Here is a 24,240-nt window from a genome sequence, read left to right on the forward strand (position 1 = left end):
TTAAGCTCCGAGTGTGGGCCAGGATGCTGGTAAGTCCAATGAAACAAACCAATTACCTTCTGATGTCAACCTTTCAGCTCTAAAAATACTAAATAAACTCGTAATGTAAAGTTGTTTATTATTGTACGACTTGTACACAAGCCTAATAAATGCAGATGGAAGGAAGGGCGGCGACAAGGGCTGCCAAAATGTTGCATAAAAAGTGGATTCGCGCTCTGACTATTAATCTTCATCGCGATTATTCCAATTCTCTTACTTCGGTAAAAGTAGGCGAACTGTTCTTAGAGTTAAACTCCTAAGAACCTTATTCAAGTTAAGAAAGAGAAAGAACATTTTGCCGTCGCTTGCTTACGTACTCTACAAAACGTTAAATTTAGCATTTTGACCTCGTAGTCGTGCAGTGAAGGCAAAGAAATGTACAAAAAAACGTGATGCACGTGCAGAGTTGTTATTTTGCTAATCACTGAACCTATTGTTTTGTTTTACATTCTTGTTGCAGCGTTGTTATTTTGCTAATCACTGCACCTATTGTTTTGTTTTATCTTCTTGTTACCTGATGTGCGAGAAAAAGAAGATTCGTTGAAAATTTGCTTAATTTGCTTATTTACACAGGGCAAAACCTGGAATTAAATCTGGCAGTAAAAATGGCTTTAGCAATGGCTTCAGCATTAGTAGTTTGAAATTTCTGCAGGACCAATTAGCGGTTTCTGATGGAAAATTTTTTGTGCTTTACAAGATGCTTGTCATTTGTACATTCCGTTCTTTTGGCAGGCAAATAAAGTGTGGAGCAGCGAAGAAGAATGTCTCCAGCATTCGTTTTTTATGGGCAAAAAGCCGAAACAACAGCGGGGGCCTGCGGCACACACCGCAAACCAGAACAAGGTGAAGTATTACCCAAGAGTCACGGCCTTAGGAATTTTTAATAGTTAATAACCTTTTTTTTGGGGGGGGGGAAGTGGGGGGGGGGGGAAATAAGATCCACAAATATTGAAAAAGCTGTCGTGAATTAAATAGGTTAGGAATACGATTACGATAAAATCCCCCCTCCCCCATAAACTGAGAAACCTTTAAACGAATGTATTGCTTTTGCCTATTTCAAGAATTATAAATTAGGAATTTACGTCTTCTTTTTCAGGTGCAGCTTCGTGGAGAAATCCTAAGACAGTTACGGGAACTGAAAGATATAAAGGATGCTGATGTCTTGGACTCCACACAATTTGAGAATCAGAAGCGCATCCTGTTAACGGAGCTTAATGGGCTCCAGTAAACAGGCATAATCCTGCGCTTCATTACATTGTTTTGTTATACTGTGAAATCAATAATTCTGACAACGATTGCTAATATGAAACCAAATTTATGTCGGGAAAGTTAAAAGCACAGCAGAGAACACACTTTTGTTTTTGTGAGTGAAATAATCATGAATAATAAAAATCGTGAAATTACGTGAAAAAATCGGTTTTTATTAATGTCAATCGTTCACAGCCTGGCCTAAAGCTTGCCACTTTGATCAGGGAGGGCTAATATGCATAGTGGGTTGTCGTCGCCGTTGGGCCACTGAGGCAAGAGGACGGGACCCGCTTAAGTACAAATTAAGCCTAAAACATAGGTACTAGTGGGCTAACAAGTCAGTTTAAGGGCTGGTTGACTAATTACGTCCCTGTAGAGTGCATGTTGGTTTACAGATATTCTGAGTGTCGAATGTAGTTTCGCACTTGCTCGTCGAAAACGCTTAAAAATCCTTCCATGACCATGTTTTCGGGTTGATCACACATTCGCCATTCTTGATCATTTTCTCTGATCCACGACTTCACTTGCGAAATTATTCCCTCACACGGCATGAAGTCGGGGCTGTATGGAGGGAGGTAGACGAGTAGAGCACCAGTGGCGTTTATTGCCCTCACAACGTCGGCGGTATAGTGAATCGCAGCATTATCTGTTTTCAAAATAAAAACAGAAAGGATAAGGTTAATAACTCAACGCTTGTTTTCAATGCATCTGCGCCTGGCCGATTTCCTTCTACCAAAATTACAGCTAACGCCTGTTTAACGTTCATTCTCTAACGGTTATTGAACAGGGTCTTGAGCTTGATATCTCTGTAATGATTCTTAAGTAGACTGGCTGCTTTTGTGAGATAATAATCACTATGTAAAAGTAACATATAGATTTAGCCAGGGCTAAAAGCGAAGCTCCAGTTAATAAATTTATAATTTAAATCAAAAAATAAACTTTTAATCTACAAATCATTTAACTTAAGGGCACATTCATGTGACGTTTGAGGGAAAGGCTAAATTATTTTAGAGTGAAACATCTTACATCGAATTGATAACCTTATATGTACACCCAAAAAATAGCAAACATCTTCGATCACATTCAAGATCACGGTAGATTAGACCTGGAAAACAAATTCTTGGAAAACAAATCACGCCGAATTTTTTTGCGTTCGACAGGTTTACTTTACAAATTCTTGCCAACAAATCTGGGGCTGTCTAAACCAACCTTTTATAATTTTTATACATCACCTTTGAGGTGAAACAGTACTATTTATTATACATGTACTGAGATTTACTGCAAAATGAATATGTCAAATAAAAATGATGCGTTGCAGAGTACACGCAATCTGATTGGTTGTACGATTTTTCTCACTAGTGAAAAATACCGTATGACCAATCACAACCCGCAGACGAAAGTTTTCACTAGTGACAAAAATCGTATCGATTTTCCCGCCTTTCACTGACGGCGTCACTAGGCAAAAGGAAAACCATGGCGTCTTCTTCGAGCAATTCAAGGTTTGCAGATATAACTTCAGTAGAGGAATTTATTGAAGGACAAGAAAACGAAAACACCAGGAAGAAAACTGAACAGAATGTTGCTTTGCTTAAGGAGTTTTTGAGGCTAAAAGATGAGTCAAGGCCTGTAGAAGAAATTCCCCCACACGAACTGAGTTCATTCATCAGCGAATTTATCATAACAGTAAGAAAGAAAGAAAACAACGAAGATTACGAACCCACTTCCTTGCGTGCTATGATGGCCAGTTTTGAACGGTATTTAAAGAAGAAGAATTACGGCTACAGCATTATGAGAGACGTCGAGTTTGAAAAAGCACGAACGGCATTAAAATCAAAACAAAGAGATCTCAAGAAGAAAGGCAAAGGCGATAAACCAAACGCTTCAGTTCCCCTCACAGAAGACGACATAAAACTGCTGTATGACAAAGGATTGTTAGGAAAGTCAACTCCTGAGGCTCTACTGAATACAGTTTGGTTCAACAACACAGTCTATTTCAGTCTCCGTGGTTGTAAGGAACACAGAGACATGTGTTGGGGCGATGTGCAACTACGCCAAACTACAAATGGCGAGGAATTTTTAGAGTATACTGAGAGACAAACTAAGACTCGAACCGGAGAAAATCCCAGAGATGTCAGGCAAATAAAACCGAAAATGTTTTCGGTTCAGGGAAGTGAAAGAGATCCCGTCACTGTTTACAAATTATGCGCGGAGAAAAGACCGTCGGAAATGAACGACAACAACGCGCCATTTTATCTAGCAGTTAATAACTGTAAAAAACAAGATTCTTCTAAACCATGGTTTAAAAAGTCAGCCGTTGGCGTGAACAAGCTGAATTCGTTAATGAAAAAAATGGCAGAAAAAGCCGGGCTGGGGCCCAATGTAAAGAACCATAGCGGTCGCAAAACAATGATCCAAACTTTAACAAACAACGACATCCCAGCGACAGATATTATTCAACTGTCGGGACATAAAAATCTTCAAAGTGTGACAAATTATTCTGTAGTTTCTGAAAAACAGCAAGTAAAAATGTCTCGTACTTTAAGTGAACTGATGTCCGGGAATGTGCATAGCTTAGAGAAAACTAATTCATCTCAAGTTGGAGAATGCTCCACTGATCCTTCAGCTAGCTCGGCGGGTCGCTCGGCGGCAGATCATCACCAACAAGCGATGTCGCTTTTCACGGGCGCTGTTATTCATGGAGGTCAATTCAGCATTTCTATTAACAGCCTCAATCAATCCCCGAAGTTGGCAATCCAAGAAGTTGAGGTAAAGTCTTCTCCAAAGAGGTACAAAAGGCTAAAAGTACTGGACTCTGACTCTGATTAGAATGCATGGATTACTATAATTAGATTTACAAAACAGTCAACTTTTTCAAATTTTATATCTTAGTTACGGTTTTGAACGGCGATATTTAAAGCTGAAAATTTTCATTGTTATTTAAAGTTAAAGAATCGTTTAAAAGTAGACTTTGTTCCACTTTCTTCAGAGTCATTGAATAACTTTAATGTTGTAGGAAGTTTTGTACGTTCAGTTTGCTCGAATAAAATCATTCGCAACTCGTTGTGGTCTTTGTGTTGATTTCACCGCGCAATTGATAGTTGTTAACATTATTTTGTAATATCTCAGTACATATATAATAAACAAATTACCTCATGGTTGGTTCGCTTGTACGATTTTTATTCACTCGTTGTGAAGAATCGAAAACGAACGAGTGAGCGCAGCGAACGAGTGAGTTTGCGATTCTTCACAACTCGTGAATAAAAATCGTACGCACTCACCAACCATGAGGTAATCTCTATTTATCATACAGACCTCGGACAGAATGCAGTATTTCACAATTTTTCAAGACAAATTGCACTCAGTCAATTTTCAGGACGATCAATCGTAAAGCGAAACCGTTCAAAAATTTCCAAAATCACCCATATGTGCAGCCGGTTCTCGTTTCTATAGTGCGAGCTGTCAGTGTGGTCGAGTGTTTGAATGAACTTTAATAGAGTTAAGCTTCAACATAATAGCGAATTTATTATTTTTTTTTTGTTATTTAATGGTTTCAGTTATAACGATGTGTAATCTCATAAAGCGTTTGGTACGCGCGACATTTTTGAGTACTCCTGCAAGCGATGTTTATGAACGATGAAAACAAACAGCACAGACAAGCGATTAAAATTGCAAGAGAGACTACTAACAATCAAAAAAAGAAATATAATTCGGTGAAACATTTACAGAGATAACAATTTTCATTCATGAAGAGAAGTATTAAAGTGTCTCTAAAAATCCTGAGTCTCGGCGTGAAGCTTTATAAGCCGGCTTAACGGCGCGGATGTTTACTGTTTTCCAAGGTGAACTCCTCGAAGCAAGAAAATCGCTCAAAGTTTTCTTTCTACAGCCAAATTTATAACTAAATATTCTTCGGAACGTTTTCTTTCTATCTGTGGTGAGCAAATATATCTGAAGGCTTTTTAAAGTTCTGTAAGCTTATATCAAACCGTTCAAACCTGATACTGGGTCAGATCATTGACTCAAACTACGGCTACAAACGTGCATAAACTTGCCGCATAATCTGTCAGCGTGAATGTGCAAGACTTCATGAAATTAGATATAACAAAAACAAACATCAAATACAGTAGTTTTTGTTTTCTCAATGCAGACCTCGAGCTGTTCTCAAGAGAATTTGCATTTTGTCGTCTCATAAATTATGCTTTCATGTGTTGAACACACGCAGATAGGATGATACAAGGTTAATGTAGCCCGCCGCTCCAATGAGCGAAGTATAAAACCACAACAACAATGAAAACAACAACAGGATTTCAGTTAAGCCCAGTGACTTGTATTGGAGAACGGAAAAAGCAAGTGAAACAAAAACTCACTGCACTTTGCACATTAAGCTAAATAATTTACGAATTTTCTGAGTAAAGAGAAAGTGGTTCAAAGAGATTTGACAACAGAATTTAATAACATTCCATGTTCAGTTTGCTGAGGCAGGTTTTGAGGCAACAATTTCTTTGGCGTCAAATTGGCCAATTTCGGGACAAAAGTCAGCTATATCATCAAAATAGTTTATTCTAAGTATTTTTGGGATTTCCTTGGCTGGTGATCAACACTTCCAAAAAGAAAAATAAATTTCAACGCGATATGACTGTACATGTAAATAAGTCGCGTGCCAACTTACAAATCCACTCTCGTCAAAAACACCAGCATATCAGCGTCAAACAAACAAATATTTGCCCAGTACACTTGTCGAAGTTCTTCATTTCTCTGCGACGCAATCTGTCGAACCTATAAATTGGACAAATCGTTAGGCTTATATAAGACAATTTAAACCACGCAAGCGGAAGGCAAATATTAAGATTACCTTTTTGCGTGTTATTCCATTGCGTTGGAAGTAATAATGAAGAGAGGAAAGGGCGAATTCGGAGCCCGTGCTTCTGTAAATTTAATCAAAAATCTCATTTAAGGACACTGTTGCATTTTCCAGTACTGCCTCCATAATTATAAGCTCTTCTGGCGGCTGGAAATGCAAGCTTCCCAGAGGTCTTCCGATCTTCTTTGCTTTCACATCACCAGAAACAAAATAACCATGTAAGTAGAGCCTAAGAGTCCATTTGGATATGCCAAGATGGAAACAGGTTTCTTCCTCTGAATACCCACAAAAATGCCTGATCCAAATCGCCCTCCAACGGAGGTCTTCAGAGTATGGCGCGGTCATGTTACAAACTGCGCTTGCTCCCGTAATGCACCGCGCGCTATGAAACATGGATCATGCATCATGAAACATTCTTCGCCGAAGCAACCTAAATTGAAATAGGTGTATATATTTCACTTCTAAAGTCCACATGAATTTTTTTTCAAATTAGCTCCTATTCAATATTTTAAGGACATTACTTGAAACACCCGTTCAATTTAATTGGGACTCGTTCAATATAATTGGGACTAATTGGTGTTAGCTGTTATTGCCTGTTATCAGCTAATAGAGCCAATCAGGTTCAAGATTATCTTTGGCTAAGAGCTAGTCTAATGTTATCAGATAACAAACCCATTAGATCCAATGGCAAGCTTGTTAGTGAATAACGGGATAACAGCTAATAATACTTCACCCATTATACCCAATCACAAGTTTGTTAGAGAATAACGGGATAATGTGCTACATTCCACAAGTGTGAATTTGACCCGTGAGGTAAAAATCTATTTCATGACAAGTCAGTGCATCATTCTCGAGTACATACTGGAAGGTTGCACGCATATATGTACATTTGATCCATTAGCTGCCGTGAACTCATCTTAAACTCTTTTTGGTTTATTTATCACGTTTTTGAAAAACGTCAAAATTTTACCATTTTCAAATAACCGATAGGCTTTTTAACCCAACACCTACAAAACAGTGGAATGTTCAAGAATAGAACAAGAAAATCAGAAAATTACTTTATGATCTTTGAAGAAGCGTAGCTCATAACAAACATGCAACTATCCAACGATCTCTCGATAATAGATCAGTGATACAATAGTTGTGAATAGGAAACAGAACAAATCAACACTGCCCAGAGGAAGTTTATCAGTTATAAAGTGACAATTGCTGACAATCCAGCCCATTCCTGCACGTAAATTTCTTAGACAGTACACTAACACATTTATTTTCTTAAGTTAAAACGATCTTTAGACTTCCCTTTATTTCACCTTGATTTAACGATGAAATCTGTTTAGAATAAAAAGAAAGGCAAACTTGACGTCACCTAAGGAAAAACCGCCGTTTCTGTTTTTCATTTTCCACTAAGCATCACTTTTTAAAGACATATTTATACGTAAAATGTATTAACTTTTATACAGAAAAATTTTGAAAGGCCAGAAAGGTTTTACTCTGACACGTTTTGAGAAACATTTTGTTTGACCGTTATTCGGCGATCGATCATGATGAAGTATCATGATGTTATGTATCCTTTCGCGTCCAGCAATGGCCTTTTTTCTCGTCTCTCTTAATTCCGGAAGTGACACCGACACCTTTCGGAAGTAAAAATTTCGAGGACTACGCTTTCTACTCTCATTTTTGGACTTGCCCCAGAGCAAAAGATTTCCCTAGGAATTCTCCATGTTCACATGAAAGGACGACTTACGAGAGAGAGTGGGTATGCACACAATAGCCCTTTCTGCTCTCGTTAACTTTGACAACTGGCTAATCAACATTTTCCGGCTGTACTCTCTTCAATATTTGATATTCCCGTATTCTTGCATTTAATCAATTTTGTATATACATTGTTTTATTCAAGTAAGCATGATTTAAAGTGTACTACATATTATTTTAGACTTTATTTTTCCGAGCATAGAATTTGCTGACAATAAGAAAACCGTGACTCAGGCTTGAAATGTCAAGTGGGCAACATTTTTCAGCTTATCTCTGTTCTCCCGCAATCGCGAATTTTAACAACTTTTGATATCAAATGTTTTATTCGCATGAAATATGCGATAGATCACATTCATTAAAACGTGTAGTCATTAAGCATTCTAATGGAAGTAAAACCGTGACTAATCGTGAATCAGTGTGTAAATATAGGTACAAAAAGCATTATACATAATTGTTCTAGGTCCACTTTGCGATTTTAGCACCTTAAAATTTTCTAAAAACTTGCAACAAAAATTATTTTCAGATTGCCATACCCACAAACAAAAGAGAAAAAACTTCAATAAACCAACCATAAAAATTGAAGCGCCAACATATTTTGCAGAGTCTTTCAAATAATGCTATGCTGGGCTAACAAAATCATAAATCGGAGGTAGAAGTGTCTCGGGTTACAATCACCTTTATTAATGGATAAATAAATCTAGAAATAAGTGTGCATGCTTGACTTTTAACTATGGTAAAGAACATTTCATACATATTCGGGCTGGACAGATTTAGCCACTTACAACACCAGCTCATTTTTAACCGGCCCTATGCGTCTTCTTCCGTTCCACAACATGCACACAGAAAACACCAAAAATACTCCAAATACAGGGAATAGATACACGTCTTAGCCTAACTTACGTGCTTTCTTCGCCAAAATATTTGCGACAAAAAGCGCGAAATTTACTTTTTATCGATGTCAAGTTTTTCACTTGCACACTCTTACTATCGTCAATGACCTCTACATTGCACTACTTTATCCCAGTCCTTTTTTTGAGGCCACTGAAAAATTCCGTTTCTCTCTGTCAGAAACATTTCCCCCACTGTTTTAACAAATTTCTTTTCTATTTTGCCTACATAGAAATTTCTTTCGTACGCCACGGCAACCCACTCTTTCAGCACTAGTTCTTGAATGTTGTAATCCTTGAACAAACAAAGGGAACTTACTTAGTGTTGGGTTTGACACATTAGGAACATTGACAAAATAATGGGGTGGATGAAAGAAATGCGTCGTAGGAAAGGAAATTGATGCATATTTCAAGCACATTTCTAGTCCCTCCTTGATCCGTGAATAGATATATATTTCAAAAGTTCGAATGAGTAAGTTACTTACCCATTCGTCTTGGAACTGAGGCTCTGAAATTGTCGCTGTACTTTCCGCCTGAGCTAGATAGAAGCAAGAAAAATAAAACGTCAGTGACTAAGTAATAACACATTGAACACAATAACAGCAGAAGCAAATTCAGTGTAACCGATTTCGTGACAAGAATGTTTTACCTCTTTTTTTCCTTTTAGCTGTGGTTCGTGAATGGTTATCCTGTAAAAAACAAAGCGTGATTAGCTTAGATATTGGTTTTGACAGAAAGTTCAGGAAACTTTCAGCTGGGCAATAGATTAAATGCAGTTGTACTGTAAAGTTCGTACCTTTGAAGTACGCGAGTCATCGTCGGTCTCAAGGTGTTGAGTGGTTTTGTTTTTCAGCAACTGCAAAAAAAAAAATGCAAACCTCAGTGATGGTTTCTTGATCTGATACTTGCTCTACAGCCAGCATGAGTCTTCTTCGGGTCAGTTAGCCGATATAATCCTATTTTGCATTACTCACGCGATGCTGTGAAACAAATCTGTAAGTCAAGTCATTGTAAGTTTTAAGAACACTCTATAGTCGTCAATCTCAAACAAAAATGAACTTAGCTTTATATTAGTGTATTACCTTCTTTTTAATTTTTTTAGCCTCTGTTCTCAGCTTCTCTGCTTGTGTTAATCTCTGGGGTTCACTGTTCATTTCTATCTCGGGATTCTTCAAGAATCAAAAGACGGTACAATTAATACAAAAGTACAACTTATTTATGACCATTTTTTGCTTGATTATTATCGTTTTCCACACAGTACAAGGACTGTTAGACAATAAAAGAGAGGCCTGCGATGTTTTATACCGTAGGCGAAAAATAAATTTATGTATCTATATTATTATAATATTACCGCTTCACTCGAAGACGAGCTAGAGCCAGTGCTTTTATCCCTTGGTCTCTTTTCAGCGAAGCCCTATATCCACAAACAAAACCGAAATGAAATAAGTGTACATTTCTTGGCAAAAGTATCGCATCAAGAGAATATGTGTTGTCTCGATTGTACATGCATAAGACTGTTCTACGTCTTCTGGCCGGCCTTTGAACATTATCAGTGGCTACAATTGTTTTAATTAGTAATATTCCTTTGACAATAAGGGGAAAGCAGCTACACTTTTTAATATCCTTTGCTGATGTTTCTCGAACAAACTTACCCTGGGTGTGCTTGTCTTTAAGGTTCACGTCGTCTTCTGTTCCGAAACATACAACAAGAAATGTAAAAACATATTAATTTTCTTTCTAGTTTCGTTACTCATGATTTCCAAAATAATAAAACTTACCTTATTTGCAACTTGTGCAAGAGGAACGTTATCATCGTCTTCGTCAATTTTACTATCGTCGGAGCTGGTACTTCTGTGTTCCAGGTCTGACGACAGACACTGTGGAGACAATGATACACAAAATTTGTCTGTCCCCTTAAGTCAGTTTCTTTTCTTGTTTTTAAGGTCAGAATTTTGCTTGTATGATATGAACTGCTTTCAAAAAAGAAAGAGCCTCACCCCGCGGAACAAATAACTCCAGATTTCAAACTACCAGCAGTCTGTGCCAATTTTTTTCTACGATAGAGCTCCCACTGTCTAATCTCTAAAGGATTCCACTCATTGAATATTAAGAAATGACTGAATACATGTAATACAAATAATAAAATTAAAAAATAGATAAATTAAATTTTAAGCATGTGGGGACTCCCTGTGACGCATGCCTTAGTGGAGTAGTACAAAGGATGCTAGTGGATGAGGACTTTGTAACGAGCTAATTAGATCAGTACCTCTCCTGCTGATGGCAACGAAACGTCGCTAGCGCTATGAAGGCTCTGATGGCTTAAAAAGCTTGCTCGCAGAGAACTTTTTCGTCTATCAGCGCATCGACGTCATTTCTATACTGCTGGAATTCCTAGTAGTAAAGGAACAAAAAAATCATTGCTTTACCTATTCGGATTCTTTAAGTAAAACAAAGGATAAACATTGCAATTTTCGCCTTTTCAAATTATACTGCACCTCTTCATTTTCTCTTTCGAGAACCTTTATTCGCCTTTGCAGTTTTTGTGCTCTACACTTTTGTTTGTCTCGCTCCTCTACGGCCTACAAATTGAACAAAACAAAAAGCATGGGTGAACCATGGTACGGTTTTAAAATGCGAATCTCTGCAAAACATTTAATCCTGTCACTACTAAAAAGGTAGCATTAGGTTTTCCTTATGGGCGTATGACGAGAAAATAGTTATATAATGGGATGGCTATCCTGTTTTCACTGCCTTGCAATTTAGTCCATAGAAAACATGGCAGAATTTCGAATCATGCTTTATTTTAATTACCTCCTATAATTTTGCTCGAAGGTCTGCATTTTGGCTCTTTAAGCGTGAGATTTCTTCCTCAAGCTAAGGGGATAAAAAATTAAAATGGCAATCAATGTCATTCCTGTCATGCAGGCATTTCGCTTTTGTGCACAACATTCTGGCATTTACCTCTTTGATATTTCCGCCAGAAGGCCCTTGGCTTTGTTGAACCTCCTTTTCACGCTATACAGTAAGAAAATACTCTGTTTAGACATCTAAATTGGTTTTTTTTTTCACCAAACAGGTTTTGAATGCAAAAATTGGATTTACTACATGTATATGAGATAACATAGAAGCTCACCCTTCGCCGTTTTGATTTTAGATCATTAAAGGATATTCGTCCTTCCAGAAGGTTACTTAAAAGTTCAAACTGATCTTTTTCATGTTTTCCATATAGATCGATGAAATCGGCTTGCGTCACCTTCACTTTCAAGTGTTCAGGCATTTGGGTCACAAGATTAAAGCATCTACGTGATAATTTGGCAACCATCATGTGATGGCTCATATGCTACGAAGCAAAACAAAATATATGGCAAGAACGCGCAGATTAGTTAAATGGTAGCTATTAAATAAAACTACATTTCAGTTCGTAACAAGTTACTTATGTCCTTACATATATATTATAAACACGAGCTACAACGAGCTAGGAATGAAAGATGCATCGACTGATTTTGTTTTCGTTATTTTCACTTTTCTTATCGTGAAACTGTGCGCAAATTACATCCAGATCTAGTACCTTTAAAAAGTCAGGGAAAAGGAAATCGTACAAATTCTACCAAATATTCTGACTGCCGGGTATTTAGTTTTATATTTTTGACAACCTTCAGGGGTCTTGCCAGGGATATAGCAACAAAGTTAGAAAATATATCGCAGCCCTTAAGTATTATTTCAGAGTTGTAGCTTTAAACCTACATTAAATTGAATATACTTACTGGTTTCCATTCTTCGATGACTGATTTTCTCCACCTTGAATAAACTTTCCCCTCAGCCGGTGATTCCTGTGAATCCTCGATGCCGCCGCGATCATACAACTGTTTCCTAATCAGTTTTACTGTCTCAATGAAATCGGGAGGTCGACTTGAAGATCTAGTTTGAGATCGACTTGTATCTAAGGCATCGGGTTTTGGTGCGATGTTCCTCAGAGAGGTTTGAATCTGCTGAGGCGGGAATGTCATTAATCCATACTGCGGCAAACTGTAGGGGAAAGGAAAGTATTGATTAGGTGGACATGTCTGGATATTGAAGCCCCATTGGGTAGCCCTGAGAAGGAGCTGAGAAGTTTTGGGGGTATGATGGAGTAGCCGAAAACAAACATGGTTGTGCAAGTTGTATCACAGGTTGAAAAGTTTCAGTTCGATGCTGCTGGCTTGAAACCACTGGTGTAGCCTGTGAAGGAACAGACTCTTCCAACACGCCATCGGAATTTTCCTCATCGCTTAGATTATGAAAGAATCCGTCAAGTACATTCATATCTGAATAAATCGGTTAACTGAAAGTTTCGACCGAGTTAGTCCTCAGCAACCCGCAATATGTTCACCACTGTGACACAACGACTTTTGCATCGTGAAGCCCAAAAATGTTCCGTGACGGTTGCATGCACGCAACTAAAAGATGTCAAACATGGCCACGGTGAAGCATGCAATTGAAAGATGGGTGTAAAAGGACGGTAATCGGTTCCGGTGCTATATGGCATTTTATATTGCAGTGAGTCTCTTAATAAATCATGAGTTATTAGGAAAAAGCGGCATTTATTTTATCGAAACTCTCCTAGTTACTTTCTAAGTTTCTAGTGTTTAAAAAAAACATTGGTCAACCCGACAAAAAGAAAGAACCAGTCAGTTTGCAACAGGCTTGATAAGGTCTGATAAAATGGAATAGTAACATGACAACCAAACAAGGAGAGCAATCATTTTCCAATGGAAGTCATAATTTCTTTTTCCATTAAAAACAGAAGAAAACAATGCTTCATCAGCTGGTGATCTAGATCGGAAACGAGCAGTTTTATCATGCGATACCTTAACCTATTTCAATCTACAGAATCATGTTAGGGTAGCATTCTGGAGTAATTGGGCATAGTTTAAGAAACTTAAAAAAAAAAGAGGTTGAATTATGGCCGTCAGATCATTGAAGATTGAAAAATAAGCATCTGTTTGCATACGGAGAAAACCATTCAAGGTTGCCACACGCCGCAAGTTCACGACACGGGTTCCAAAAATCAAAGACAATAGGTCTTTTTCTGCCGATCGCGCATGGCATTCCTTCTGCCCATACAAAATTACCTGAGTAATTAAATCTTGCGCGCCTTTTATTTAATTGCGTATATGTGCTCACGTTTGCATTTCAAATCAAGTATTCACTGCCAGGCAGGCTATACTAATGACAATGATATCTTTACCCGTTCTTTTGTTGTTTGTTGATGTACTCTTTCTTCTGCCTTTCTGAGTGTTCAATGTTTCCCCTGTTGGGCGGGATTCCTCAGAGTACCTTGATTATCATTTCAGCGCGCTCTCATTGCCGTCCCTACCCCACTATGGTTAGTTTTCAAATTCTAATTTTGATTGGTTAATCCAGAAAAGGCGGGCTTTTTGTATGCAATTAAGAAACAAAGCGGGAAAAAATGCTGAATAAAAACCGAGAAGGAAATCCTATCAACCATTCTATCGGCATTCACCGTTAAAAGTACATCATGGCTTTCCTTATCGTTTTTCTGTGTGCGATTATCCAACTTTTGTTACATGCAACGACAAATGAGCGCGGCAGAGTGCAAGACATCCAGGCAACAGTGATCAGAAGCGTTAGTGAAAATGCAGAAGAGAGGACGGGATCTCGATCAGTGGCTCGCGCAGAGAAACCTTCAAACAACAGGAAAAAAGGCACTAAACAGGTAAGTAATATGTAGTGACTTAACATGGACAATAGAAACCATAGATGAAGCAAAGGGCAGGCAAACAGCTTAGTCTTTGGTAGGATCATGAGCAGATCTCGTCATCCATTTACATTGCCTAGTGGTTTGTCACACTCTTCAACTAGTGTAGTTTTGGCGCGCTTATCATCCCCGGCGTTCCCTTTAGCTACGTTGTATTAAGACAATACAAACAACTTAAGAATTTTTAATACTTCGTCAGTTGCAAACTCGTAATTATTTGTTCGCCACTCTGTAGCCCAGCAAAGTTTTCCTTCTTGTTTGCATTAATTCCACCGTAGAAAGGAAGGCAGTCCTCAACTCGCACTTAAGTTAGGAAAGAAAAGGCCTTCTCCACGCCTGGGATAGACAAAGTTATAAACACGAAATGTTGCAAAAACTGGTGCACAAAGAAAGTCCTCAATAGAAGTGATGTTTCGAAATGCAGGAAAGTTTACCGCTCACTTTCAGAAAAAGAACAGAGGTCCTTTATTTTGAGGTTCTTCACATTTTCTGTCTATCATCATCAAGGTAATAAAGTTGCTCCATGAAAAAAAAAAATGATAGAATGTATAGCACTTTCTTGTATTTAATTTTTTGACGTTGTTGTTATTGTATTTCCGCCTTTTGTTACTTGTCTTTAATGCATACAACTGTCCAGGGTCACGCAACCTGTGGTTAATATTACAATATTGTCCCTCAGCAAGGTCACACATTTATTTGAACCTTCCTGCTTCTATTAACAAAAGTACTTAATAAATATTCAATGATCCGATTGTCCTATAAAATCACCTGATTTAAAACTCAGTTGCAAAACTTACTGATACATTTGCATCGTAAACAGTCAGAGTTCAACTTCAACTTCTTGTCCGATCATTAATATGCCAAGCACTCGCCGTAACTCGTGTGACCTCAACTTCAAGTTGAAAATCGTTGCAGAGGCCGGGTCAGTCAACAACAATTGTGAAATTGCCCGTGAATACAGCATTTCCAAATCCATGGAGAGAAAATGGCCCAACTAGCAACATGTCCTGTTTTCCGAAGAGCTGCAGATGACTGACAGCGAAGCCTGCATCAATGGGACGCTACCGACCAAAGGATCCTGAGTTGGATCAGCAGTTAGCCGACTGGTTCAGTGATCAACGAACTGAAGGTAAGCATCTAGCATTTAACCTGGATTTATACTCGTGAATTGTTATAAACGTGTCAGAACGGCGATCACTTCGATGCGATGTTTACATTCAATGATTGGTTTGGATCACTAAACTGACATTTGGTTTTGCTGTTACACAACAGAGTTGGTACTCTGTAATAAGCCTTTAGCCATCCTTATACCAACATTAGGATGAGACTGTTGCGCACAACCCAATAGTTCATCTACTTGTTCATCACTTAACTTACTATATGTACCTGAAATTTGAAAATGTATACAACGTATATATTGTAGTTAATTTTTCATTTCAGGTAATTTTTATTTTTTCCTCATTTAAACTTCATTAGCATACAGTACAAAAACAAAGGGAAAACAAAAATTATCGGACATAAAAAATTAACTGCAACCGTATACACGTTTAAACAAGTTGGTAAAGTGAGGTACAGTGGAACTAGGACAGTTAGAAAGGCTTTAAATGCAATATCAGTCAAAAGCAAAACTCAAATTTTAATTTGCCTTGTTAGGTTTAAGAACCAGAATTGAGAAATGTACTGCTTATTAACGCTGTTTTATGACCCATATAGCGACAATAAATTTTTGGAATTTCTGGTTACGTCGCATTAGTCACATTATACTGTAACACTTTACTTTTGGGGGGCAGAGGGATTGGGGGAGGGGTGCGTGACTATAACGTTTATTGTTTCCCACTTGGAATGGCTAATTTACTTACTTTTATTCATAATGGTGGAATTTGAAAAGTTACTATACAGCCCCTACTAATGAATGGTACTCATTTTTCTTGTTACGAAAGTCTGCCAAATGGGTACAATGTTCAAATGAGATTATGTTTTTAAACTCTCACTTGAGATGCTATGTCACGCAATGGTCAGCGACAAGGTTATGTGGTGGCTTGACTGTTTATACAGCCACCCCTCACCCAGGAAAAAATTGCCTTTGACATCCCAGTTAAAATCACCTTTCGGCGATTCTTGTCTAAAACCCTTCTCTAACAAAAGAAAAATCTAAATATCACCTAAACACTCAGTCCAAATGCCGACATTCTCCTCTCGACAGTCCTCTGACCAACTCCCAGCATAACGCTGATTTGCGATGCCTTGAACCCTTGGTCCAATAAGAAAGACAGTTGTTCCCTCGGTATTTCATAAGAAGGCCTTCCACGGGTCCCAGTGCAAAATATTGGGGCCGCATATCCATCACTTGCTACTACATTAAGATTCGCCTCAAGCTGTACAACACTCTCATACAAACCTCTCATTGTATTAACGATCTCATCAGGCACTTCGAGATTTACGAGCATCCTAGTTATATAGTCTAGTATTAAGACGATTGAGCCGATTTCAAAGCCATTCTCTGAATTCTCTAACCGCTTGATGCAAGTTATGAGGTCAGTTATAGCTTCCACAACGCTCGGAAGGTCCGCCATTTTGTGTAAGGACTATGGGACCGGAGACTGGAAACAACCCCTGCGTCAGCAGATGTATGATACATTTTGGCGGAGATTTACGCTGTCCTCACAAGGAGGTGAAGAATTCGCAACGATGACATATGATACATTTTGGCGGACATTTTACGCTGTCCTCACAATGAGGTCAAGAATTCGCAACGATGAACTTTAATCGCACAGCAATTATCCACGACCCATCGCTTCTGATACCAGTTCAATATCTTTTTAACATCGGACTATAAAAAGAGATGATGAGACATATAAAGTTGGTTTTGGTTTCTCAAGTTGAATGTTGGTTGTTCAACTGGCATGTTGTAGTATAGGTAGAATGCTGCACGCTTAATTTTCAAGAACAAGTAATCATGTTAAATGTTGGGAGTTTAAGTTGAATTATTTACTTTAAATGTTGAAACATGAAGTTGAAAGTTGGGTGCTATAACTTAATGTTACCCGCTCAAGTTGAATGTTGAGGACTCAAGTTGATTTTTGGGTGTTTAAGTTGAATTATTAACTTTAAATGTTGAAACGTGAAGTTGAAAGTTGAGTGCTATAATTCAATATTAGTGGGTCAAGTTGAAAGTTGAGGACTCAAGTTGATTTTTGGTGGAGATTGAACACCATAGAGAAGAAGGAAAATACTTCAAGGGTGTGCTCACGACATTTCAGGGAAGGCGATATTAAAAAACCTTTTTCTGGGAAAATTGAAGTAGAAACACGGAGTTGTTCCCTCTATTATTCTGTGGATTTGAACATCACCACACAAAAGAAAGGAGCCGATGCAAAGATACTTTGAGGAGACCGCTTTGCTAAAAGCATCATAGAAAATGTCTTCTCCAGTTGTTGCCATGGAGGAATTATCAAATGAAATGTTGCCAGATGTATTGGATTTAGCTCAAAATTTCATTATATAGAAACACAAACTGATTTGACTGAACAGGAAGCTTACTTGACGGAAATCATTAACAACAATAACAAAAGGATTTGTAAGCTAGAACAAGAAATTGATGAACTTACACGTCGGCTTCAAGATACCCAGCGGCAGAATGATGCCCTTAATAAGAGACTGTTTGCCTTTGAAAACTTAGAATCAAAAGATTCCAATGCTGCTTTTTATTCTGGCTTCCAAACCTGGGATGCTTTTATGGCTGTTTTCAAGTACCTTGATCCTGGGGAGAGAGGTGAGAACATTTCAGTCTGGCAATCTTCCACTGACATCACATCTGCTTATAGCAAGGACCAAACAGATGAATTAAAAACGAAAAAGGGGAGAGCTAGATCTCGCCTTAACTAAAGATTACAGGGCCACTTTTCTAGCTATTCATATTGAAGTGGCTCGTTGACTCGCCATTTGATTCTAAGGTATATCATTCAAATGGTTCGTTGGCTCACCAGTCGATTCCAAGGAATATTATTCAAATAGCTCGATGGCTCATCGGCTGGCCAGTAGATTCCTTGGTCTCACCACCAAGTGAAGTTTCCTTGATTGTTTTGATCATGCAGACAAGCATGTAAGCTCTTGTAACTCCCATAAAAAGCTAGCGTAATGCATTTAGTTTTTATAAAAATACATTTCTGAGTCGCATCCGATGGTTCGAAAAACTTTCAGCGGTAGCAATAAAAAAGGGAATACTTTGTATAATAGCCCAATTGTGTCTCATCTTCTCAGCCACTCCTTGAAGCAAATGATCGATGCTTGGCTCATAGCAAAGATTTCCATATTGCCACTACTTAATTACGCTAACAATATCCTTTTTAATATCCCTCATAAAGCACGGATAGAGCAAGACTCAACGACAAGTGACATACAGCTGCTATGCAAACTATGGAGTGGAGAATCCACATCCTACCATTTCGTGACAGAGGCTACACAAGAAATTGATTCCAACACCGCCTTCTCCGTACTAGGGAAGGATCCAAAATGAAGCGATTCTTATTTTTGGAATGTGTAATGTTCATGTAAACCGGAAGTTATCGATACCGGATGTTCGCTAGGAACTATGGGGTATATGTAGCAGAACGATCATGGCGTCCACCGATGCTGTAACACGTCTTCTTACAACTGTTTATTAAATCGTGGTTAATCATTTGCATCTTGTTTTGAAATCCATTCAAAACATCACAAATGGCGACGAGGATGGGATGCAAGTAATCGAAGACGGAAATCTTTGTGTTTAAAGTGTTAAATCAACTGGAAAATTCTACCGATCAACCTTGTTTTCAATGCCTGCAGATTCTTCATCAACCACTTCGCCTTCGAAGCCTTCAACAGCCTCTGCAATGGCAATTAACCTACCGACCTTTCCTGAGTTTGATCTTCAACCAAGAGATACAGTACCCGTTCGCTTTGAGAAGTATGTCAAGCGTTTGGACAACATGTTTACAGCAATGAACATTACCCGAGCATCTCAAAAGAAAGCCATGTTGTTGCATTACGTAGGAGAAGAAACCTGTGATGTGTTTGAGACCCTTACCGTTCCAGAACCACCGGAAGGAAGTGACGAATACAAGACTGCCGTAAAGGCTCTTGCTGATCATTTTGAGCCTCAAAAGTGTGTGGATTATCACGTCTATGCTTTTCGTCAGGAAACGCAAAAATCTGGTGAAAAAATTACCGAGTTTTACACACGTCTCCAGCTGTTAGCACGCAAGTGTCAATTCGCCGATCCCGAACTGGAAATTAAGCGGCAGATTATTCAAGGAACCTCATCGCTTCGCATGAGACGTAAAGCAATCGAACAGAGCCTCAATCTTGAGAACTTATTGAAAGTAGCTCGCGCCATGGAAACCGCTGACGAACAGACCACTGAGATGGAGAAACAGCAATCCAACGCAGTGGGCTATGGTAGAAATAAAGCAACCAACGTTCAGCAGAAAGAGAATTCTCATGGTCTACCAAAGTCTGGATTGCGTAACAACAGGTGTGGTTTATGTGGTGGAAATTACCCACATCAAGGAACTTGCCCTGCTCAAGGTAAAAAGTGTTTGAACTGTGGCAAAATGAACCATTTCTCCAAAGTTTGTCGTGGCAAACCCAATAATCGGCCCAAATCTTCGCACCCAAAGAAACCGTCAAAAGGTAAACACCATGCCAGGTCTGCAGATGTGGAAGAGTCTCCGAGTAGTGAAATGTCATCTCTAACCGGTGTTGATAGTGACAACAGCGAAGAGTATACCTTTAACATTGGTGCACAGGGACACCAACCTGGCAAGCCTATCTTTCAGGTCACGATCATGAACACACCTATCCGCATAATGGCAGATTCAGGAGCAACCGTGAATATCTTAAGCAAGAAAGACTTTGATGGCTTTAAATCAAAGCCACAACTGGCTGAAACAAGTGCCAAAGTGTATCCATACACGTCTGATAAGCCACTAACCCTGTGTGGAAAGTTCCGAGCTACTGTCACCAGTGGTAGCTGTTCATCCGTGGAAACATTCTATGTCGCAAAGGGTTCATCAAGCTCCATACTTAGCTGGACAACCTCACAAACATTAAATCTTATTAAAGCTGTCAGTACGGTCGAACCTCCTGGTAACCTGCCACCTGATGCCCCAGATTTTCTCAAGGAATTTCCCTAATCTAACCAGTGGAATGGACAAGTACAAAGGTGAACCAGCACGCATACATGTAAATGAATCTGTCAAACCCGTGGCACAGCCACATTGCCGAGTCCCTTTCCATGTAAGAAAACAGGTGGAGGAAAAACTCAAACAGCTTGAAAATGATGACATCATTGAACTTGTAGAAGGCCCCACCCCTTGGGTATCGCCAATTGTTGTTGTGCCCAAGCCGAATAAACCGAATGAGATTAGAATTTGTGTAGACATGCGTTCATTACACAAAGCTATCATCAGGGAGCGACACATCATACCCACCATCGATGACGTAGTGTCGGACTTGAACGGTTGTAAAGTGTTTAGTAAGATTGACTTAAATCAAGGGTACCACCAGATCCCATTGCACCCCGACTCGAGAGCACTGAGCACGTTTTCTACACACGTTTGTATTGTTGTTCCAATACAAACGTCTTAATTTTGGCCTCTCGTGCGCAGCAGAAATCTTCCAAAAGAAGGTGGGTGATGCAATCCGTGGCATACCCTGGGTCAAGAACATCAGTGATGACATCTATGTTGGGGGCGCAGACAAAGACACTCATGACCGACATCTGAGACAAGTGTTCCGTCAACTCCAGGAGAGTGGTCTAACAATAAACTTACCTAAGTGTCAGTTTCGAGTTCCCACTATGCTCTTCTTTGACCATGTGTTCTCTGAAAAGGGCATGTCACCTGATCCTAAAAAAGTTGAAGCTCTTCAAAATGTTGTGCCACCGACCAATGTATCTGAAGTACAAAGCCTCCTTAGCTCGGCTGCGTTCTGCTCTAGGTTCATCAAGAACTTTGCACTAATCACCAGACCTCTTCGATAGCTGACCTGTAATGGAGTGAAGTGGCAGTGGACTGAGGAGGAACAGTCATCATTTGAACGCCTAAAAGCGGCACTATCTACCAAGACTACCCTTGGATACTTTGATCCAAAGAAACCTACTTCCATCTTTGTCGATGGTAGTCCCATTGGTCTAGGTGCTGTCCTGACCCAGAAAGATGTTTCGACTAATGAAGTGACACCTTTGCATTATGCCAGTTCTCCACTGACACCAACTCAAGCTAGATATCCACAGATTGATCGTGAAGCTTTGTCAGTTTACTGGGCTGTAAAGCGCTTTCACTTGTTCATCTATGGAGGGGAATTTAAAGTAATCACAGACCATCAACCTCTGGTTTCCTTGTTTAACAACCCTACCTCTAAACCGTCTGCCAGGATAGAACATTGGCTCATGGAGCTACAGCAGTACCAATTCACAGTAGAATATCGCCCTGGTGCTTCAAACCCAGCAGATTATGCTTTGAGACACCCAGTAGGAGACTTGGAATCTCACAATTATGAAATCGAGTCTGAAGACCACATCTGTTTTATTACAAGAAATGCAGTACCAAAAGCTGTAACATTGTCTGAGGTAGAATCTGCAACCGCAACAGATCCAGTGCTACAAGCGGTTATGTCTGCGATGAAATCTGGTTGCTGGCATAAGGCTCTGGTGTATCACTATCTGAGCTATCCCGCTACAAGCAAGTCAAGGAACAATTAACCTGCACTGACTCTGTCTTGTTAAAATCCGATCGTTTAGTAGTTCCTGCTGCGCTGCAAGAACGAATTGTTGACATCGCCCATGAAGGTCACTTGGGCATAGTTAAAACTAAGGCCCTCCTGCGAGAGAAGGTGTGGTTCCCATGCATGGACAAGATGGTTGAAACAAAGGTCAAGGCCTGTTTACCGTGCCAAGTTGTAACCCCAGTGTACACTAGAGAGCCTGTTCAAGTATCAGCTCTTCCTGATAGCCCTTTTGATGAAGTAAGCATTGACTTTGCGCATGTTGAGGGTGAAACCCTACTTCTATCTGTTGATGATTATTCAAGGTTCCCATTCGTAGAACCAGTGTCGTCAACGTCCGCTAATGCTGTCATACCTAAGTTAGACCAGCTATTTGCTACATTCGGAACTCCCAAGATTGTTAGATCAGACAATGGTCCACCTTTCAACGGAGAAGAGTTTGCCAAGTTTGCTCATGCGCTTGGTTTCAAGCATTGCAAGGTAACCCCGTTATGGCCTAGGGCCAACGGTGAGGTGGAGAGATTCGTGAAAACACTGAAGAACTGTCTTAAAGCCGCTAAAGTGGAAGGAAAAAACTGGAGAAAGGAACTGCAAGCGATTCTGAGAAACTATCGCACCTCTCCTCATCAAACCACTGGTGTGGCCCCAGCAGTATTGTTACTGAAACGTCCTGTGCGTAACAAGCTACCACAGACCAACTACGTTGACCCTGTGTCGGAGATCGTCCGTGAACGCGATTTCTCGCAGAAATCCAAGTTCAAGGCTCACGCTGACAGCAAGGTTTATGTGAAACCCAGCACTATCTCACCTGGTGAAACCGTACTAGTGAGGAGACCATTTACTGCGTCTAAAGGTGCAACTGTTTACGACCCTACCCCCTTGACTGTAGTGGATAAGAAAGGCAGCATGATCACAGCTCAAAACGAGAATCCCACGGTTACCAGAAATTCCTCTTTCTTTAAAACTCTGGACCAGTCAGTCATCAACCGTGATGATGATCCGTCCCATGACAGTGGTCTCAGCTCTCCGGCTGACATCAAACACCAACAAGAGCTGCCTGCTGCACGTACATGTGCTCATGCTTCTGACCCGTCTGCATCAAAACCTGTGAGCTCCCCTGGCGTGCAAGCTAATCCTACAAGTTCATTTAGCCCTATCCCAGAGGGCCAAGCTGGTGCATCTCACCCGGTTGGTCAACCACCATTGCATAGATCTTCCAGGAAAGGAGTTCCCCGCCAGATTCTCGATTTGTAAGCCTAGATTCTTATTGAACTGTGAACTCTGAACTGTGGCAGTATAGTTTATTAAGTTAAAATGCTGTCGCCTGTACAAAAACGTTTGTTTTCGTTGGACTTTGATTCCAGTCAGTAGTCATAGTTTCATGGACACTGATTAGTTGAAGTTTATTTTATTTCTTTCCATATCATTCTAGAGAGTTACCCACTAAGGAGAAAGAGATGTAATGTTCATGTAAACCGGAAGTTATCGATACCGGATGTTCGCTAGGAACTATGGGGTATATGTAGCAGAACGATCATGGCGTCCACCGATGCTGTAACACATCTTCTTACAACTGTTTATTAAATCGTTGTTAATCGTTTGCATCTTGTTTTGAAATCCATTCAAAACATCACAGAATGGACAAAGACCATGGTTTTGTAGATCACTTCTTAATTACTGTTCCAAACGCGCAGAAGCGGACACTGGAGTAAGAAGGAACCCATTATCTCGCAGACCTTCCCCTACAAGATTTCGTGTCACTCTTCGCATCAATCTACAGTGCCCACAAGAACGTCACCAGATCTTATACATTGGATCCTGCCACCACACAGATACATAAGCGCATTAAAACCAATCATGTGAATGTGGTCAACACTGCGATAGAAAACGGAGAAGTACCACCAAAATCTAAAGGAACTGATCTTGTCACA

General features: G+C 39.6%; 2 protein-coding genes across 2 annotated transcripts; both read left to right on the forward strand.

Moving 5' to 3' along the window:
• Nucleotides 1–2,760: 2,760 nt before the first annotated feature.
• LOC140934352 (uncharacterized protein KIAA1958-like) lies at nucleotides 2,761–4,113 on the forward strand. Its single transcript, XM_073383992.1, has 2 exons — nucleotides 2,761–3,666; nucleotides 3,805–4,113. Exons 1-2 carry the CDS (start codon nucleotides 2,761–2,763, stop codon nucleotides 4,111–4,113), a joined length of 1,215 nt encoding a protein of 404 aa, XP_073240093.1.
• A 15,613-nt stretch (nucleotides 4,114–19,726) lies between these two features.
• LOC140934353 (uncharacterized) lies at nucleotides 19,727–20,718 on the forward strand. The gene has a single exon (XM_073383993.1). The coding sequence runs from the start codon at nucleotides 19,855–19,857 to the stop codon at nucleotides 20,716–20,718; it is 864 nt and encodes a 287-aa protein (XP_073240094.1). The 5' UTR covers nucleotides 19,727–19,854.
• The last annotated feature ends 3,522 nt before the right edge of the window (nucleotides 20,719–24,240 follow it).

This window comes from Porites lutea, chromosome 4, assembly GCF_958299795.1.
Source record: "Porites lutea chromosome 4, jaPorLute2.1, whole genome shotgun sequence".
Classification (NCBI taxonomy): Eukaryota; Metazoa; Cnidaria; class Anthozoa; order Scleractinia; family Poritidae; genus Porites; species Porites lutea.

Bases quoted from the DNA above. Each gene is read 5' to 3' on its own strand.
- LOC140934352 (XM_073383992.1), top strand. From the start codon at position 2,761: ATGGCGTCTTCTTCGAGCAATTCAAGGTTTGCAGATATAACTTCAGTA. The intron at 3,667-3,804 runs GTAAAGAACCAT...TCTGAAAAACAG, and splicing joins AAGCCGGGCTGGGGCCCAAT to CAAGTAAAAATGTCTCGTAC.
- LOC140934353 (XM_073383993.1), top strand. From the start codon at position 19,855: ATGAGACGTAAAGCAATCGAACAGAGCCTCAATCTTGAGAACTTATTG.